General features: G+C 40.3%; 2 protein-coding genes across 12 annotated transcripts in view; both read left to right on the plus strand.

The window, feature by feature from the left end:
- The window catches only part of hoxb3a (homeobox B3a), a 50,776-nt gene extending 41,495 nt beyond the window's left edge, over positions 1-9,281 (plus strand). For all 11 annotated transcript variants that reach the window (XM_087837199.1, XM_035914514.2, XM_035914520.2 and 8 more), the window contains 2 exons: positions 1,656-2,362; positions 5,417-9,281. In XM_087837199.1, the coding sequence (XP_087693325.1) occupies positions 1,777-2,362; positions 5,417-6,288 (1,458 nt within the window). In that variant the 5' untranslated portion in view covers positions 1,656-1,776 and the 3' untranslated portion in view covers positions 6,289-9,281. The remainder of the gene's footprint in view (positions 1-1,655; positions 2,363-5,416) is intronic.
- A 2,932-nt stretch (positions 9,282-12,213) lies between these two features.
- On the plus strand, positions 12,214-17,191 carry hoxb2a (homeobox B2a). Its single transcript, XM_006806237.3, has 2 exons — positions 12,214-14,617; positions 15,991-17,191. Exons 1-2 carry the CDS (start codon positions 14,134-14,136, stop codon positions 16,806-16,808), a joined length of 1,302 nt encoding a protein of 433 aa, XP_006806300.2. The 5' UTR covers positions 12,214-14,133; the 3' UTR covers positions 16,809-17,191.
- Positions 17,192-20,131: the final 2,940 nt, after the last annotated feature.

The following is a 20,131-nucleotide window of genomic DNA, read 5'->3' on the forward strand; positions in this document are numbered from 1 at the left end:
GTCTTACCTTCGCACGTGGTTTAGCTAATTCTTTTCTTTTTGTTTTGTTTTTTTAAACCTTATTTTTTTCTATACATTTCTCCTAAACAAGATCCACTATAGCAGGACTAATACAAAAATATCTTCGACATTAGAGCGAAATAAAAGAGATGGCTAATAATAGTGAGCCGTTGTTGCAATATGGAGCCGGGAGCCAGGCTAAAATGCTGGTAGGGTTAACTTGGAAAGCCCCAGTAGGCCTAGTTTTAGATGTAGCTAGTGCTAGTGCTGCTCAGCCTGTGTGTAATGGAAGAGCTGCTTCATCTCCTCTTTTCTGCGTCAGACAGTTTATCTCCACAGAAGAAACGAATGCCAGGTGTTCTCTCGTGTCTGTCAAGCCGGCCTTTTACGGCCACAGGCCCACACCAGCGGTGAGCGCAAGATAGAGTGTGTGGAGGCTAACCCTGCTGTTTTTCCTTTTCTTTTTTCTCTCTTCCTCTCTTTTTAACTAAAGGCGCCGTGATTGAGCATTCTGACCGCTTAACCCTCATGGATTGTTGACTAGTGAAATTTCTGCCGGGAGCCTCCTTTCTTTCTTGTCTTTTTTTTTTTTTTTTTTTTTTTTGCAGGAAACAAAATAAATCGTATATTTTTGAGCGCAATTACATTTTATAATATGTTTCCATTTACTGTTTACCTCACGGTAAATCAATCAATAAATCAGTAAATACATAAAACTATCACAGGGATTACTTGTATACTGAGATCCGAGTTCTAACCTATACTTCACCTTTTAAATACTTTTCGTCATTAGTAGTATTTGTTACTTTTTTCTCCGTTTAAGATAGATAGATAGATAGATAGATAGATAGATAGATAGATAGATAGATAGATTCTTTTTTTTCAGGGAAAAAAAACCCTGGTGAAACAAAAATCCTTTCCGCTTGGATTCCTGTGAGTGAAGACAAGTGAGGTAACAGCAGAGAGAACACAGTAAATCACAGGCGGAAAGTAGAGGTTGACAGAAATAGACTACCTACATCAGTCACAAAGGAAAATAGATATGGGCCGTGTCCACTGCCGCCATTACACATAAAATGTCGTGTTCAGCCCGAATAACAGCACACATTTGAGGGTAATTCTTTATTAGGAAAACTTCAAAAATAACGAATATCTCTGGAATGTATGGAAGAAGAATCAACATATTTTTAAATTGTATGATGATGGATTTTAATTTATTCTGTTTAAAAACAAACCTAAGTAAATTGCGTAAATTTCGTTGCATAAAAACAGAAAATAATTGGTTAAAATCATAAAAAAATAAAAGCCATTAATCTACAACTACAGATTAATGGCTGTTATTGATAATAACAAACTATAGCAGTAATAAAAACTGCAGTTAATTACAATTTAAACAGAAATTGCAACATTAAATAATTGACCCACCCAGCAGTGTGTGTGTGTGTGTGTGTGTGTGTGTGTGCATTTGTACAAGAAAGGCTGTGGACTGAGATCAGAAGAGCATCTGCAGGCTGTGCACTGGCCTCCAAAGGGAGGGGGAGGGGGGCTGTGGAAAGAAAAGCAGTGGTTTCTATTCACGTCATGGTGCCTTTCATTCAAGGAAGATGGATTTATCTTTCTCATTTATTTTTTTCTGTCTCTCCCTAACCTTTTAGGTCAGGTTGCAGGGGACCGTTGGAGAGACACCGTCACGTGACCCCCGGTACCAAATGGTCTTCCGGCAGTGGCTCTCAATAAGGACCGGAGCACAAGAAGACGCCGCCACTTCTCACAGAGATGCAGAAAACAACATACTACGACAACTCAACACTTTTTGGTGGCTACTCATCCTACCCAGTGCAGGGGGCAGCAGTGGGAGCAGGAGCAGCCGCCAACGGCTTCGGGGGCTATGATGCCCCGGTCCCAGCGTCTCACCACCAGCCGGTCTTCCAGTCGGCTACCCATCTGGATGTGGATTCATACCAGCGCTCTGCCTGCTCTTTACAGTCACTGGGCAGTAATGGTGGCCACCAGCAGCAGCAGCTAGCCAAGACCAAGGAGTTGAATGGCAGCTGCATGCGGCCCAGTCTGCCACCTGAGCACCACCCTGGCTCCCAAGTGTCCCCTCCACTTCCCCCCAACCCCAGCAACGGTAATACTGGGGCTCAGCAGCCAGGTGGCAGTACTGGGTCCTCCTCACTCTCTAAATCAGGCACCAATAAGTCATCTACTTCTTCCTCCTCTACATCATCTTCCACATCGTCTTCATCCTCCTCACTGCCGCCCAACCCAACCCTGGCCAAGCAGATTTTTCCCTGGATGAAAGAGTGTCGTCAGACGACTAAGCAGAAAAACTGTTCACCCAGCAACAACTCTGGCAATGGTGTGTTCCAATACACCTGTCTCTGTCGGTCTTTCTGTCTTTGCTTTGATTTCCCCCATGGAGCACCACAGTTACAGCACAGCCTACCTCTTTGTATCTCTCATTATTGCTTTCCCTGGCTCCCCCAGTCCTTCCTTTCCTCTTTCATTTTCCTTCCTCATTAGCATCTTTGTTCCTATTATCCCGCATCCCTCTTTCCTCACCTCTCTTATCAACATCCTCTTTCCAGCATCAGATCCCCAGAGAATTTACAAGGTTTCTTAGGCTCTTATGGCAAGCCAGGTTCCCACAGGCACTAGCTGAGACAGGGACATGACACTGGGCTAGTAGCCGGCTGTTCTGTTCTTTCTCTGTACCTGGTGACTGAGTTTATTGTAGTTCTAGTTAATTTTGGTAGTTAATAGTGTAGCTGGTAAGTGGAGTTTACTAAAGCCATTGATCTCTGAGTATTTTCAGTGACCAGTTCACCAACAGGATGGTTACGTAAGCTCCAGCTTTAGTTTGTTTCCATTAGTAAAAGACGCTAAAGTTCTAATGTAAAACTATCTGGCCAATATTGAAAACTAAAAGAAGTGTTCAGTAAAATACACGAAAAGGGAGGAAAACCCATTTAGTTCTATTAGCAGCAGAAAATCCATGTTCTGTGATGTGTCAAAAATGAAATGTTTGCATGCTATAGGGTTACGGTCAACACCAGTGATGAATTAGACTTAGCCCGTAGTTAAAATAAAGACTTAAAGCAGGAAGAAACAGCTGGCGCGGTTCTGTTAAGAGCAACTATACCTTTAAAAGTCAGGAAAGAAATAAGTTGTATTTTGCTTTGTTTTGAATAGCAGACAGGTAAAAACAACATTGTGCAGTTTTACAGTCATATCCTGGAACTACTATGAACAACTGTTGGTATTTGCATTGATCTTCTGGAACCTGTCAGGGATGGAGTTGTTAGTCAAGTCCTAGTCAAATTTCAATGACAAAATGTGAAGCAGTCATGAAAAAGCAATCTGTTTGTTCAGGTACATCGGCATAAATTGTAAACATTATGTTTTGAGACTTTGAAACTATATGTAATTATATGAAATATATTTAATTCCTGCAATACATCTTTACACTCTTTCAACAGAGAGAATGTATCACCTTGGCAGCCAAGACATTTTTTAGACCAAATGAATTATTTTTATTACCTAACTCTACAAAATGTGTACATAAATACAGAGAAAGTATTTTCTAATACTAGATTAAAAATTTGACTGTTTAAAAATTGATAGATAGAATTACAAGAATAACAAAAGGTATATTCATTCATATTTGACTGAACTGGAAAATTCTGCAGACATTCAGAGATGACAAATACCTGGTTTTACCGGGAATTAGTGTCAAATCTTAGGAAAAGAATAATAGTTAAGCAAGTTACATAAACCTTGTTGGCAGGCTATCTTGATATGACTTTCTTATCAAGTAAGACTAAAAACTTCTCTAAAGCCATCACTATGGTAAAAATATAGTCTACCAATACGCTGCCACAAACCTGCAACCAGTAGCTTATACCTCTCTTCATTCTTTTACCTCCTCCTCCCTATCCTGCACTTCTTTCTCCTTTCATCACTCCATGAAAATGATTTGCTTTCCGATTGCTTGCCTTTCTTCCTTCTCCTCATTTTTGTTGTTCATTGAAAAGCCACTTTAAGTAGAAATATATTAACAGGAAGAATTTAAATGTCATGTATGATAACAGATAAATAGATTTTCAAGGAGAGGGTGAGAGAATGATGAACAGACATTTGAAATGGAAGATATTAGCATCTGGATGATAAATTTGAATACCATCAGCATGTCTGATAACGGGAAAAGAACACAGTCATTGAGGCAGACAGATATGTTATTTCATTTGGTGGTTATCATTGAGAAAAAATGAATATGAGTGTGATAATCATATTCAAAAACATTTCAGCTGACCAGACAAAAAACTGAAAAGAGATTAGACTGTTTATCAATGAGAATTTCAAACAATCATTTAGAGAGTGTCACTGCTCCAGACTAGTTACTGCTCTCATCTTTCCATCTCTGTTTATAGAAATACGATAACAAAGAAAACATAATGAATGACTGGATCTAGGTTTCCTTAAACTGTACTGCATCAGCTGTTACTAATGAGAATGCACTGCTAGCATGCACATACAAACATTTATATCAGAGGCTGCTGTGCCACACGTGCACACAAGGATGAGAGAGGTTATGTTGTTTTGAGCAACTGTATAACATAATCAAAAACTCAAGATAGAAAAAAAAGGTTGAAGCTATCGGATTATCCCGTGTTACTGTTTTAGTTTAACTATCAGGTACTACAGTTTTAAAAGCACAGGAGTTCATTGCCATATGGAAACTTCAGAGCTAAAGAAAATAACTTTAGACTCAAGCTATTTCACTTTCATCACTAGTTGTCTCATAACTTCACTGGATCCACAAATGTACTTCCTGTGAGAGAAAATGATAGGAAACAGGTCTTTATCAAATATGCATGTGTTCAATCCCTTTTCTCTAAACAACTTTCTGTTTCTATTAGAATTCACTGTTATAATGACATAAATGAGATGAGAAGTTTGACTTTTCCTGGCAAGCAAATTGAAGTGAGTGCAGGTCAACCTCAGTTCCTGCTCATGAGTCCTTGTGCTGCAGCTGGTGTTGCTGTGGGGGGGTTTGTCTTTCCAGCCAAGATGCAATTTAGCTTCTCTCGGCCAGCACTGGGGCCTCCACAGCTTAATAACTGCCACTGTTATGAAGTGTTGACAACTAATATCAAGGGATTCAGTCGGCCTGCTAGACCCCCCTCTGCTTTATTAAGAACCTGAATGCTTTTAATTTCCTTCAGCATGCAGCCTGATTATGTTATATTCTCTCTACCTTTCTCGATCTCTCAGCTTTTACCTTCTTAAGATGCCAACATTCTTTTTTAAATATCCTTGGTTTCTTGCCTTTCTTCCACTGTCAACCAGGTATTTTTCTGTGGGTGGCTATGCCCTCATGTTTTCTCACCTTCACTTTTTGTTCTCTTGTCAGCATCAGGAGGAGCTGAGAGTGGCAGCAGCGGGGAGAAGAGTCCAACCGGTGGTTCGTCAGCATCATCTAAGAGGGCTCGAACAGCATATACCAGTGCCCAGCTTGTTGAGCTGGAGAAGGAGTTCCATTTCAACCGGTACCTGTGCCGGCCACGACGTGTGGAAATGGCCAACCTGCTCAACCTGTCAGAACGCCAGATCAAGATTTGGTTCCAGAACCGACGCATGAAGTACAAGAAGGACCAGAAGAACAAGGGCCTGAGTTCCAGCTCTGGAGGGCCCTCACCAACAGGCTCTCCTCCTCTGCCCTTGCAGTCTTCTGCCAGCTTTCTCAATTCAATGCACCCAATGGGAGGGGGAGGTGGAGGAGGCAGCACAGGCTATGACGCGCCATCTCCACCATCCTTTGGCAAGCCCCACCAGGGAGTGTCTTACTCCATGTCCACTGCCTATTCAAATGTCCCCATGAAGGGCTGCCCCCCCCAGCAGAAGTATGGCACCCCAGAACAAGACTATGGTGATCCCCATCCCCACCACAGCCTAGTGCAGGCTAATAGTGCTGGCTATGGGACACCCACCAATATACAGGCCAGTCCAGTCTATGTGGGGGGTGCTAATTATGTGGAACCCATGCCTGGCTCAGGGCCTTCCATGTATGGGCTTAACCACCTCGGCCCCACCCCACCCCACCACCAAACCATGGACTACAATGGCGCAGGGCCCATGTCGGCTGCCAACCAGCACCATGTGGGTGGAGGGGGTCCCCCGGGTCCCTGTGACCCACCTACACACCCGACATACACCGAACTGTCGGCACACCACACCTCGACTCAGGGCAGAATCCAGGAAGCACCCAAGCTCACTCACCTGTAGCAGGTTTGGAACAAAATGACAACATACAAAAAAGTGAAGACCACATCGAACAAATCATGGCTCACAAACAGACTTACACATAGGGAGACTAGTGCTGCAGCAGGATGGCATGAGAGACAAAAGAAGACTCACAGGGGCCGTCCAGTGGTTTGTCCTGAGCTCTGAAGTCACAAAGGGGAACAGCCAGTGTTGGGTAGTGTTCTGCCACCGCCCTGTTTTCACTGCCTTCATAAAGAGCTCCACTAAATCTGATTAAGACGAGACCTTTCAGTGCTACCTTGAAACAGCAGGTAATTTAATTTTAAAAAGACAGCAGTATCGAGTATCACAGATGAACCCAAACCTTTCATATTGTCAAATAACTTGATGAAAGGCATATCTGCATATCCAGTGCTGGAAACAACAGCAGTGTATTATAATGCAAACTCTTTTTTAAAATAGATTTTTCAAACTTATTAAACTAACTAGTATAATTTCTATTGCTCTAACTTTATGTGCCACATACAGGAAATTAAGTAACACAAATTTTAAACCATATTGAATCATATTTGAACTTGGATTAAACATTTAACTTTTACTTTAGTGGTATAGTCATTTTAAAAATGAACCCATCTACACAGTATTCCACAGCCCCAGGGAAATGAGGTGTATTGTAGGGAGAGGTCAGGCGTACATTCAGTCCCCATGCTGCTCTTTGCTGCTGCAGACAATGCATATCAAGGAACTTGTCTTATGGCACTGGTGCATAGATACAATGGCAGCTGTTTGACAGTATGTATGACAGGATCCACGTTGAGCACCGTTGTATAGTCATTTGTCAGATTGAGACTCAAATGAAAACCACCATGTTCACACAGAAAAAATCAGGAAGATTTGTTCAAAACAGCATAAAAAACCCCTAAAAATTTTGAATTTAAGACACTTAGCAATAAGTACAACATTATTAAAACTAATATATTTTATAATTTAATATAATCCTTTTCCAGACTTTCCTATACAGGTCTCCTGATACTGTAAAAAACTGAGAACTTAGTTATGTTTCTATTTTTAGCCTTTCAAGTAGAAAGTGGGGTGAGGAGTGATTGTGTGTGTATGTTGGGCACGTGAGCACAGCAAATTCTGGAGTAGTTTAGCTACTGTGTACTAAAAGGACTCTTTTGGAGGTAGCATTTAGTCTAAAATTGTACTTTGATACTTAATAGGACACATATATGAACGCAGCTCTCCCACTTCTAAATGAAATGGTTGAAATTTTAATGGCCAGTTAACAAGGTGGTTAGATTTATGGGGCTGAGTTCTCTTCCCCTCCAGACAACAGATGTTGTTGTCAGCCAAGTTGAGCTATGTGGAGGACTCTGTCTCTATACCAGCTTGCGAGAGAGAGAAAAGAAGGAGACAGAGTGAAATGGAGAGCAGAAATATATAGCTGGAGCTGGCAGAACACATCTTCTCCTGCAAAAACCACTCGACGGTCACTGTTTCTTTCTGGCTCCTGCTGTATAACCATCTCAGACCCAGTCTTTACTAACCCACTGTCTCTTGTCTATGGCAGCAGCACATGGGTTCAGAAGGAGGCAAAACCTCCCACAGTTCCCCACAGACTACCCCCCCCCTCCACCACCACCACCACCACCACTCCCTTTTCCAACCACATACACACACATCCATCACCACATGGACAGCCTACCTATCGCTCGAACAGGGTTTAAGAAGCTATGAGCTCAAATGCTAAAGTACTCATCGACACACATCTGTGCAAAGCTACTTTAGCTAATCACACCTTCATGCACACACAGCAGTGCTAAGCTAGCAATGTTTCATCAACACATCTCCATAGCCAGGGTACGCCAGCTGTTGACACCTTCAAACAAACACACGAGAGGACATGGAAGAAACATTTAAAATTCCTTATTTTAGCACATTATTGACACAGGGTAAAAGCGAAAGAGCAGAGAATATTATTTATTTATGTTGAGGTATATCATTGCTGTCTCTCTCTTTCTCGCGCTCTCTTTCTCTCTCTTTATCACTTTGAAAGAGTTAACTTACAATAGCGGACACCGATGCATAAAAGTCCACACTTTCTCCTGTGTTGTTTTGTTCTCACATATCTTGACTTTTAACATGGATACAGGGTATATATTTGAACAAGAAATGCATGCCCCAGAAGTCAGAGCTGCTGTGTAAAACACATTTTTAAAACTACTGGGTTTATTTGCTTGAACCATCAGTGAGTGCATACAGTGCACACAGAGCCTTTGCAGTGTGGAACAAACACAAGCAGTGTGCGCTCGACTCTCTCTAAACTTGCTGATGTTTAGGAAGTGAATCCCTGGTTTTGTTTTTAAAAGTGCATGATTTACACAAAAGCTTGCCACATCTGGGCATCATTGTTGCACTTAGAGTTTACATTTTGATGGTTAAAGGTAAAAAAAATAAAAAATAATAATAATAATAATGAAATCTTATTTTGAAGACGAAAGGCCCTCCAATCAAAGCGTCTTTTGCCAATGTGTGTTCAAGTGAACATTCATATAAAATATTTATTTGTTATAGCCAGTTTAAAAAAAGACTTTCTGTTTTGTATGACTATTATTTATCCTTCATGTATTTATATCGAGAAAAAATACTGTACTTTTTTAGTATTTACCTGTTATGAAAGAAAAAAAAAACATTGTTTCTTCTTGTCCATTGTACTAAAGTTACATTTTTTTAGTTCTTGTATTTTAGAAGAAAATTAGTAGTTTTTATGTTCCTATATTGACCCTTGTACATAAATGTCCTGGCTTGTACAGGGGAAAAGGCAAGTGTGGGGATTGTTGAACCACCCATGCATAGTGGGAAAATATAGACTAACTATTAGATGGAAAAAAGAACAAGTCTTTTTGGAGAAAAAACAAGTTCTTCTTTTGTCCTTTGTAGCTCCTTTTTCTTTCACTGTTGAGAGAGTTGAATGTTGAACAATTCTTTAATAAAATGTTATGTTATTCAGAGCTAGCCTCAGTGTTTTAAGAATCACAGGAGTGTAAAGCTTGATTCATGCTGTTTTGGTAAAAAAAAAAAAAAAAGACTGAAAAGTCAGCATCAGATAATGTTAAAACAAGCAGAATACTACTATCACAGTGAAGGTATCAGCAGAGAATCCTGCTCCTCTTATTTTGATTATTATGGTCAAACGAATGCTGGATTTCCTTGGGTTAATAAGAAATATCAAATTTACAAATAGGAGATTTGTTGCTAAGCTAAAGTTACAATTGCTATGATTATATAAATATGTAGAATGTTGATTATCACAGCATATTCAGTATGATTGAAAATTCTTCAACCTACTAAAACCTTTAAAGCCACCACACAAATAAGCAGTTAAAACACAAATCTTATAGATACTGACATGTGTGAACGACATGCTTGTTATTTTACTTAAATAACACAAACACAGTGCCTCAAAAATGTCAACACAAAAGAGAAATGGATTTTACTGGCTTTTTTCTAGATGTGCAGTATTTAGGAAAGGTGTCAAATAAAAGTAATTTGTTGCATTAGTTATAATCTCAATCAGTAAGAATAAGAAGTTAAACATTAACCATCCCATCAGTCTTTCACTTGCATTCTGTAAGATTCTGTACTAAAAAGTACCAATTTTTAAGTGAAATAAATATGCATAAAAATACTCTTAAAGATGAAAGTAAAAACTTGAACTCAGAAACTCATAATAGGACTTGGTACTTGTTTCAAAAGCCTCTAGAGTGCATAATAGTGTCAAAAAGTTAAATCAGATTAAAAATTTGACTGTCAAATTTGATAGATAGTTAGTATAGTATAGAATATATATATATAATGTAGATATAATATAGAAACAAATGCGTCTCATAAACCACAGATTAGGTGTGGCCGTGACTTAGTTCAAACAGATTGTCTCTGATTCAGAGATGACCTGACTCTGGTGCCAGTAGTGAATACTGGGTCGGTGTCTGAGGATAAAACATTACTGTCAGAAAACTTACAGAATTGTCCAAAAAAGAAAAGACCTTTAGCTTTCAGAAAACCTTCTCGCTGCTTCTCTTTGCTGTACAAGCTAGAGAGAAGAAGGGCTTTATTATCTGATACCACTGTAAGAATAGGAAATGTATAAATCACCACCTATTACTCTGCTATTTAGTTGTTGTCTGGTATTAATTGCTGGGATAGCAGCAGCAGCCATCCTTTTTGCTAATATCAGTTGGTCTTAAGGTTGGGATTAATATTAAAGTACAAAAACTTTTCCTACAAAACCTGAAAAATAAGCACCAGATACTGTACTAATGTGTTTTGAGTTTTTGTTTTCTTCTGGCAGCTGTTTTTTTCTGCGGGCTCAAAAAGTTGAATAAAAGAATGAGCACCAGTCCCTTCAGTCAGATGCATTTTGGTGTCATGATCAGTTAGCTGTCCTCTGGCAGTTTGGCTTCTGACACGTGTTCAGCAGCGATTATTGTCACTAGTGGTGAAGAAAACATTCAGTTTTGGTGTGCTGAATCCAGTCATTACTGCAATGATGAAGATCACTTTATAGCAGGCAGGCAGTTGAGTGAAAAGTATTCAGTAGCCACTTGTACAGGCCAAACAATTTGATTTATTTTGCTTCACTGCAGCTCTCCTTAGGTATCAGTGTTTATCCAAATTAAGTAACAATTTGGCTTGACGCAGTACCAATACTAAGAATTTTCCATTCCTTTTATGTATGTATGCATATAGTTATTTATTTAGTGTTGTTCTTACCACTTTTCCAAGGTGACGAAGAAATCTCCTGATGCTAATTTAATGCCCCCAGCTTTAAATCAAAAGACAGATAAGGGCACTGACACCTCAGGATGTTAATCAGTCAACAGAAAACACTGGCTAGTGTGCAAAAATACTGAAATCCAGTGAGTGAAAACTCCAAACAACAGCTATAGGAACAATGAAGCTGACTAGGAGGTTGCTGGAGTTGTGCAAGCTATGTATACCCACAGAGCAATTTCAATATTTTCAGCAAATCCTCTCTTAGGCATTTGTTGCTAATGCTTTCCTCTTTGAAGATTTCTCATCTTGGATGCAGCTCAGCTATGTGTCAGCTGTGTGTTTATGACTAAAAAAGCCCCGAGGACTGCGCCTCGGCTCTATCACGTGATCGACCCCCACCCCTCCTCTCTCTCTCTCTCTCTCTCTCTCTCTCTCTCTCTCTTTCCCTCTAGCACCCGCGTGCTTGGAGGGCTGAGAGCCACATAAAACTTGAGACATAAATCAGACTCCCATAAATAATGGCCGCACTTCCCTTTACATCTCCGTTGGACTAACAGACAATAAAAACACCTATAAGGAGAGATTGGATCTAATTTATTGCCTCATAAAAACAGACGGAGAGCTCGGATCCGCTTTAGCAGCGCAGGCACTACTGAAAATCGTACAGCTATTAGTGTAGCACACTCACAGCTACGTAAACACGCACATTTCTCCACTTAGAATCTTTTGATTTTAATGTGTTTTGTTAGACAGAAGATGTGACAAAGCCGTTATCATGTTATCATCCAGTATTAAACTATTTGACTATAGAAATTCTATACTGCAAATAGTATTTGTACGGTCATGATTGAATTAGAAGTGTGTTTACTGTAGTATTGGTAGTATTAAAAGAAGGAAAAGTACAACAACCTGGTCATTAGTGAACTAAGAAAAATAAAGAGTTGTTATTCGGTAACTTCTAACGCAATTAGAAGTTACCGAGTCTTTTCTCACGTTACATATTTAACCAGAAATTGGGCTTTAGGCCAATCAAAATCTCAAATAATATTAATGAAAAACTGTATTTGAGATAAACAAATAAAATGTTAATATTGTCAGTGGATTAACTAAAAATGTATTTTCATAATAATCAATTGATAATAATAATCAAATAACCGATTGCCAAAAGCGTTATTAAAATAAAATAAAATAAAATAAAATAAAATAAAATAAAATAAAATAAAATAAAATAAAATAAAAAATTACACGTTCCCATCTTCAGTCGACCAATCCACGCTCTTCAGGTCTTTTCTGGCATGTGGAAAAACATTTTCTGCTCGCCACAAAATCTTCATATAAACTCCCAATTCTTTATCAAAATTTTAATAATATGCATTCATATATATCATTAAAAAATAATTAAATTAAAAAAGAGAGAGAATGAACGCTGCTCGCTCAGCAACTTGTGTCTGCCTTGTGGGCTTATGTTTTCTGTGCCCATACAGCCTCGGCCTACTCACTGCCTGCGCTCAATGGCGTTTCCTCCCACACACATTTCTGCCTTTTTGCTGTCTTTTTCTCTTTCTTAGAGCCTGGGGGTGAGGCAAAGCGACTTGGAAAGAAACGGGGCAGGGGAGGGGGGCTAAGAACTTTTCAGTCTTTTATTTCAGTCATATCTATAACACGTCGAATCGAGCTCCGAAAGGAAGAGAAAGAGTGAGGGTGGATTTTGCCTTGTTATTTAGGGAGAGAGAGAGAGGCTGCTGTCAGACTCTTTGCAGCGAGAGAAAGATTGATCACCGCACTTCGTTTTCTTCCACTCGGGGCTATTCGGGCCCTCCCCAAAATATTCCCAGCTAAACAAATGACCGCTTCTTGATCTCTCGCAAAATCTACATGTGCGTCCTGTTGAGTCTAAAGGCCACTCTCACTTACAGTTACCATTTATACTGCTGCTGTATTCTTTTTATCATAAGAAGTAGAGTAGCGTTCTCTCCTTTTTTCCCAGCTGGGTGAAGCGACCTCGCTGTGAACTCTCCCTCTCCCTCTGCGTAAACACGGCGAACATTTTAACACCGTGGAGAGAGGGTGGGAGAGGAACCGTGGTATCTTGCAAGAAGAATTTTGGAGCCTCTCTGAAAAGGTTATTTTAGGGTAAGATTATATTTAGCCCTTGTTTAAAGTGTCCTCCCCTCTCATACACACCACTACGTAAACGTGATATCTATTAGATATAAAAATCGCACACTTACACATCAGTAGGCTCCCCTCACTGTCTGTCCTCAAATCTAAGCTATGCTCTTGTAAACTGTTCCCTCTGCACTACCGCTGAGCAGAAATCTTCATCGTCCACTCTTCGTGCGCTGCTGCGCCATCTAAAAAACTCTCAGAATGTTCTAAGCGTGACATTTCCACCCTCTGTCACACCTTATAAGATTAATGAGCAGCGCGTTGTAAACAGGAGACATATTGTAGACGGTGCTGGCCGGCTCCATACACCTAACCGTCACCACATCACCCAGAAGACGGGGACAACATGCTCAAGAAGAGGATGCTCTATTGTTTGTGCAGCATCACCGGGCCTGGATGAGCCGGCCAGTCGCCCACACTGCGCACATGGCGAATGGCCACCGTATCGGGGCTTTTTTTCACGCCCTGTTAAAACACAACAATGGCAGCTACCCTGCGAAGTAGTATCCTGACACGACATTTGATGAAAAAAAAATAATAATGCTGCTTCCCACAGCCATCACAGCCGCCTGGCCTGGGTCCAGGATTGGCTGATTTGGATCACGTGGCCAGGAACTGGCTGCAATTTCGCCCCATAGTTCTTCAGTTTAGACTACCCAGGTCCCCACACGCTAGTAATATCACCAATATACACAATTATTATATAGCCACGGTGTTTACGCCATTGCGGTCGGGAACCTACATGTTCGTGCGTTTTTTTTCAGTTGATTTTTTGTGAAGCCATAGTGTGTTGCGTGCGTGTGCAAGGGTGCGTGCGTGTATGTGTTTTTGTTGTTGTTTCTTCTTTTTTTTATTTTTGGGGAAGGGGCTGTTCGGAGGGTATCGCCGTTTCGGGGTAAAAGCCCGTTTGAGAGAGCTATGAATTTTGAATTTGAGAGGGAGATCGGTTTCATAAATAGCCAGCCGTCCCTAGCAGAGTGCCTGACGTCCTTCCCCGCCGTCCTGGAGTCATTTCAAACTTCATCAATCAAGGAGTCGACAGTAATTCCGCCTCCCTTTGAGCACACCATCCCCAGCTTCAGCCCCTGCACAGCCAGCCAGCCGAGACCAGCTGCGAGAAGCCAGCAGAACCGGAGAGCCTCCGCTACTAATGGCCTCCAGACGCATCACGGAGCCGCCCAGCAGCCATACACGACCGGCCAGGCCCCCGCCCCGGCCACGGTCACCCCGACCGGCCCGATTGCCCACGAGTTCCCCTGGATGAAGGAGAAGAAATCATACAAGAAGTGCCCCAAGCCAGGGAACAACTCCAGCGGTACCGGATCCATCATCCCCCCCGCCTCATCCTCCCCGTCGTCAACTGCCTCTGGGTACGCTTCGGCGGGCATCGAGTCACCCACAGGTCGGTATGGTGGGATGCCGGGTAACAGCGTGTATAGCTGCATGCATGTGTGTGGTAGTGAGTAAGAGAGTGTGCAGCATGTTCTGTTATTTTTTTACTTGCATCACATTTCCAACAGTTATTACACGCTGCGTGGATATACTTGAATGACATTGTCTTTTTCCCCCTCCGTGTGTGTTTGTGTGTGTTTTGTGCAGCGCTGTGTCAACAGGGAAGCCATATCTAGACCACTGCATTATGCTGCAGTGCTTTGCACACTCTTTCATCATGCATTAAACAACCCATTAACGTCTTACAGATAATCCTTGTCAGTGCGGATCAATACGTGCACGCCAGCCATACTGAGGGCAGATCTTTTACATAGGCACTAAATAATTTTAGAACTTTCGAGAATCGAAAATGTATTAATTCCATGTATAATTATTTGTCTTGCGTAAAAACACACACGGGAGTTTTTTTTATTTCTCTTCTTTTTTTTTTTATTTCATGTTCATCGCTTACATATTTGCTATAGCCTATATCGCTTTCAACCTTCTTGGACGATGTGCAGTAGTAGCAGCATGGTCACGTTGTTATAGATTCATAACACAAATGAGAAGGTCGCCATGTTGGATGGAGGTGGGGAAAAATAATGGCGAGATAAGGACAAAATACGTTTGGGTGTGGAGGTGGTGGTGGGGGGTGTAGGTTTCGTCCCCACAGGAAACACACTGCACACTATCTGATTTTGTGGGATTCGGGTTATTTCTGTCTCTCACACTGAACTCTCTAAGAGTCAATGCATTTTTCAAAATAAATAAATAATTTTGCAAATAAATAAGTAAGCAAACAAACAAATCGATGAAATAATGAAAGAAATAAATTCCAGTTTTCCATTCTTATCCCCACACATTTAGAAATCGACCTCGTATCATTTTTAATGGGAATTTCTCGGCAAATTTTCTGCCTTCTTTTCTGAAGTATGAAAAAATCAAATCGAGCTTTCAGTTGTGTTTCTGACAAATACCGCCACAATTCCCACATTTCCATACGCATTTTCTTCTAGCTCCGTGATTTATTCGTGTTCCTCTCTGATCACAGAATGCAGAATCTCATAGCCCTCGCTGATTTACAAGACACAGAAGCACACTTTCATTGATGACATAGTTATCTTTCACTCTTCTGAGTGACGGTTGCTACTATAAGTGGAAGGTATATTTTTAAAATATTAGTATTAGTTATTTTTTATTACAGGTTAAGAGCCAAGGTGAGCTCGGCGACGAAGTAGCGTATTTCTTGCAGGAAAAAAAAATTATATATATATATATATATATATATATATATATATATATATATATATGGGGGTTTCATTTATTGTCTTTGTTCCTGTCCAGACCCGAGTCAGGCGGGCCTAGACGCTGGAGGAGCAGGCTCCCGCCGGCTGCGCACCGCCTACACCAACACGCAGCTGCTGGAGCTGGAGAAAGAGTTCCACTTCAACAAGTACCTGTGCCGGCCCAGGAGAGTAGAGATTGCCGCCCTGTTGGATCTAACCGAACGGCAGGTGAAAGTTTGGTTCCAAAACCGGCGGATGAAACATAAGCGGCAAAACACGCACGGGAGCGGAGGAAGCCATGAATCCAGCGACACGGGAGGCTTTGAGCCGCTCGAAGGCGCTGACGCCTCCTCCCCGTATTCAAGCCAGCCTCTGGAAGCATCTGGCACAGGGGAGACTGCCTCGGAGGAAGAGCCGGGAGGCGGCAATCCATCTTCGGCCGCCTACGCTAATGACAGCGGGGACAATGCACAGCCCACACCAGAGGAGGGAGACCGCTTGAGTATCCCCGAGCGGCCACCGCTGTTTACGGCATCGGGGTGCTCTGACTCTGCGACGGCTCGTCACTCTCCGCCGGCATTGGCGGTCACCGACTCTGCTGACAACCCGGGCCTGATGCAGCTGAGCGAATCCGTGCCTGGATTAACAGCAGCTCCCGAGCAGCAGGACTCCTCAATTACACCCACAGCTTCATCTGCTCCTTCTGCCGTATCTTCATCGTCTACCCTACCCGACCTCACCTTCTTCGCCGGGGACCCCTGCCTGTCACCCAGCCTGCAGAGCACCCTGGACAGCCCCGTGGATTTCTCAGAAGAGGACTTCGATCTGTTCACAAGCACACTGTGCACCATAGACCTGCAGCACCTCAACTTCTGAGACCTCGACACAAATTGAAAGTAGGGTCAAATAAAAGCGATGGGCCAGTGGGCAGAGGGGCCTGCGTTAATGAGAAATCCAGCAGAGGACACAACACTTATTTATTTAACAGAAATAAAAGAATATTAAAGCTTTTCGGCAACATTCCTGAAACCTTTCTCCATTAAAATATGTTTTTTTGTTTTTTGCTTTTTTACATATTCTTCTTGCTTTTTTGGAGGGCATCATAGTTTCAAAGAAATCCAATTAATTTTTCACTTTAAAACATCGAAAGGATTTTTTCCCCTCCTTTGAAAATATGACAATATGTGGATGTATTTTTTGTACTGACTTTCTCGGTTTGGAATTTTATTTTATTTTTTTATTATTTATTTATTTCTTCTTTTTTTGTGGGGGGGGGGGGGGGGCTGTAAATCAATCCTTATGAGTTTGTGGATTTGTTTCCTCTAGTTCATCCTGGTGCAGCTTCATGGATTCTTAAAAGCTTCTCAGGAACTGTTCACGGAGTCTGTAGGCGCAGATATCTGGACCGTTTTGACAAAATCCAAATGGGACAATGAATGAATAAATTCTCTCTTTGAACGGCACGACGCAGAGAGAGGGAAGCCCTGCTGATGACCGGAGGTTTAAACACTAGTTTATTTATTGAGATTCTTTAATAGTGAAAATCCAAATTATTTATTGTACATATATTTTCATAGTGGAATAACAATAATAATAAAAACACAAACATTTATACTGTGCCCCATGTTTTTTATAGTCTCTGAATTTATAAATTAGCACAATTACGTGTGTAACCCTAACACATGGTACGGATTAATTTATTTGACAACACTAAATAGGCTAGAACGTTTTTAGACCAACAACCTACAAAATTAATTTTTTACAACACAATTTTTTACTTGTTGATTTATTACAAATATTTTTAATTATTTATATTTTTATATATAAAGCCTATATACATGCTGTGTTTTTTGCACGGATACTTTATACATTATAACCACCTCCAAAGCAATTGAATCCAATACACTTTTCAAATTTCTCATTTCAATTCCATTTTCAATTTATTTATTTTTTATTAGATAAGGATTAAATAATTGACCTGTTAAAATTCCTAAAATGCTTGTTTAGTTTTTCCAACTTAAAGACTATAGCCTAGGAAACTATGTATAGCTAGTATGTTTACAAGGAGATAACCTTGATAAATGGGAACAAAATAACACATTTTCCGGAGCTGCTTGCCTTCATCAGGTGTTAGCTCAGCACGGCTAGCTCTCTGAGTACAAGCTAAGGGTTAGCACAGCGTGGCCCTCCTCCACCATCACCACCAGCAGCAGCAGCTATTATTACAAAGTAGCAAGAACAGCAGTGCTAAAAAACAATGTAGCCTTTTTTACTGACAGTGAGTGGAAGAATAGCAAGGCTCACCTGCTGCTGTAGTATGTAAACATGGAAGTTAATCCCTGATTGGCGTCCCTTTATTAAAATGTGAATGTGAAGTTAACCATGAGTGTGTCTGCCATTAGTGTGTGCGTGATTGCAAAGCTGCTCCTCCTCCCGCGGAGTCAAAATGGCGCTGAAGACAAAGCAGGATGTGAACAATAAGCAGTAGCAGCCATTACAGGATGATCAGCTCAGTGTGACAGGCAGGATGTTTGTGTGAGGACAGCGAGCAGAAAGGACAGAAGGAACATTTTATATTTATTTTAACAAAGGATTATGGTTGACTGTTCCCATCTTATAAGGAAAAAAAGTAGAGTATAAGATGATAATGGCAACAAAATAAAAAAAGCTTTATAATTATTTGAGTGTAGAAAACAAAGCATATTATACATACATACATATATATACATATACAAAAATTGCAAAAAAAAAAAAAAGAAAGAAAAAAAGAGCTGCATTCTATTACACAATAATAATAATGTATAAAAGTTATAATCTGATAATAAAATGTATTAGTTACTAACATAATTTAAAAGTCCAAAATATAAATATGTACCAAATTTAAACCATTTTTGGCTTATTTATTTGAAACAATAAACTGCACAGATCAAAACTGTCCCTGTTCATGCTTGCCTGTGGGTATGAGCTGTATTTCTTTGTCATTAGAAGAATATAAAAATTTTCAGAATCAAATTTTTAAAAAATCCGGTGTCAGATTTTTCTTCACACACAGGGCATGTGCCCAAGTTAACGGGCATTGATGTCCATTATTAACCTGCCACAGTCAGTAAAGAACATTTCACATTAACATCTTACCATCAGCACATTTGTTACACTTGGGCACCAGTGGCCTTGACGCTAGGTTTAAATAAAGTAGATCTTTTGTTGAGTTTTAACCCTTGACTTAACTCCTATTGGTGAGCTGTATTGTTTTTCTGTTTTTTCTTTCTTGTTTGGTTATATTTACTTTGATAACATATACTCTCTACCTCATTGCGCGATTCATATATATATATATATATATAATCGTGCAATCGTGCAATGAGGTAATTCACCATAAAAAATAACAGGAAAGGGTATAGGTATGTAACCGTCAGCAAAAAGACAACACTGTTTTCACAGTGTCTTTGTAATGATAAAATAAACAGAGACAGAAGCAAGTGAAGTCTATGCATGTAAGTACAAGTTGTAAAATGGATAGATGTATAAGTGTGATGCCCATGGGAACCAGCACGTACAACAAACACCATTCTTCTCACAATAGTGTTGGGTGAAGACACTGACACTGGTATCAAAATGTTCTGCATTTGGATATAAACTGGTTATCAGCTATCCAAATTGTTCTTAAAACTCTGCTGAATGACATACTGATCTGAGTAGCAATTGTGTTTTCACTTTCTGTAACCCAAACTGCAATGTCACACGCTGAAATTATTTTGCAAATATGATAAGATGACGAAATATGATGAGGGGGAAGATGTAGGGGTTATTACAATGTTGTTACACAGTCAATATCCACCTCAACATCACCACATCCAAACACCATATCCTTTATTTTTAAATTAAAGCAAAAGTCTCAGTTAAGGAATCTGACACTTATATAGCACTTTTATATTCTAACTGAGCACTCAAATTGTTCTTTTAAAAAAAAAATTAATATTTAAGATTTAAGATTTATTGGCTAACGTCATTCCATTCCAACAGGACTCCATTAGAGCCTTACATAGATAAATATAAACACCTTTACAAAAGTCTCCCTTCTTCTTTCATTCAGTTCCAGTATGCTGTTAAATTGTAAAGAGTTTGTCTATATAGATGCATTGGTTTAGATTATAGAGAGGAAGAATCACACACTGCAGCCATGCTTCAAATTACAAATT

This window comes from Neolamprologus brichardi, unplaced genomic scaffold (genome assembly GCF_056152115.1).
Source record: "Neolamprologus brichardi isolate AB-2024 unplaced genomic scaffold, ASM5615211v1 NODE_ptg000031l+_length_7269946_cov_1, whole genome shotgun sequence".
Lineage (NCBI taxonomy): Eukaryota > Metazoa > Chordata > Actinopteri > Cichliformes > Cichlidae > Neolamprologus > Neolamprologus brichardi.

Bases quoted from the DNA above. Each gene is read 5' to 3' on its own strand.
- hoxb2a (XM_006806237.3), top strand. From the start codon at position 14,134: ATGAATTTTGAATTTGAGAGGGAGATCGGTTTCATAAATAGCCAGCCG. The intron at 14,618-15,990 runs GTCGGTATGGTG...GTTCCTGTCCAG, and splicing joins GGGCATCGAGTCACCCACAG to ACCCGAGTCAGGCGGGCCTA.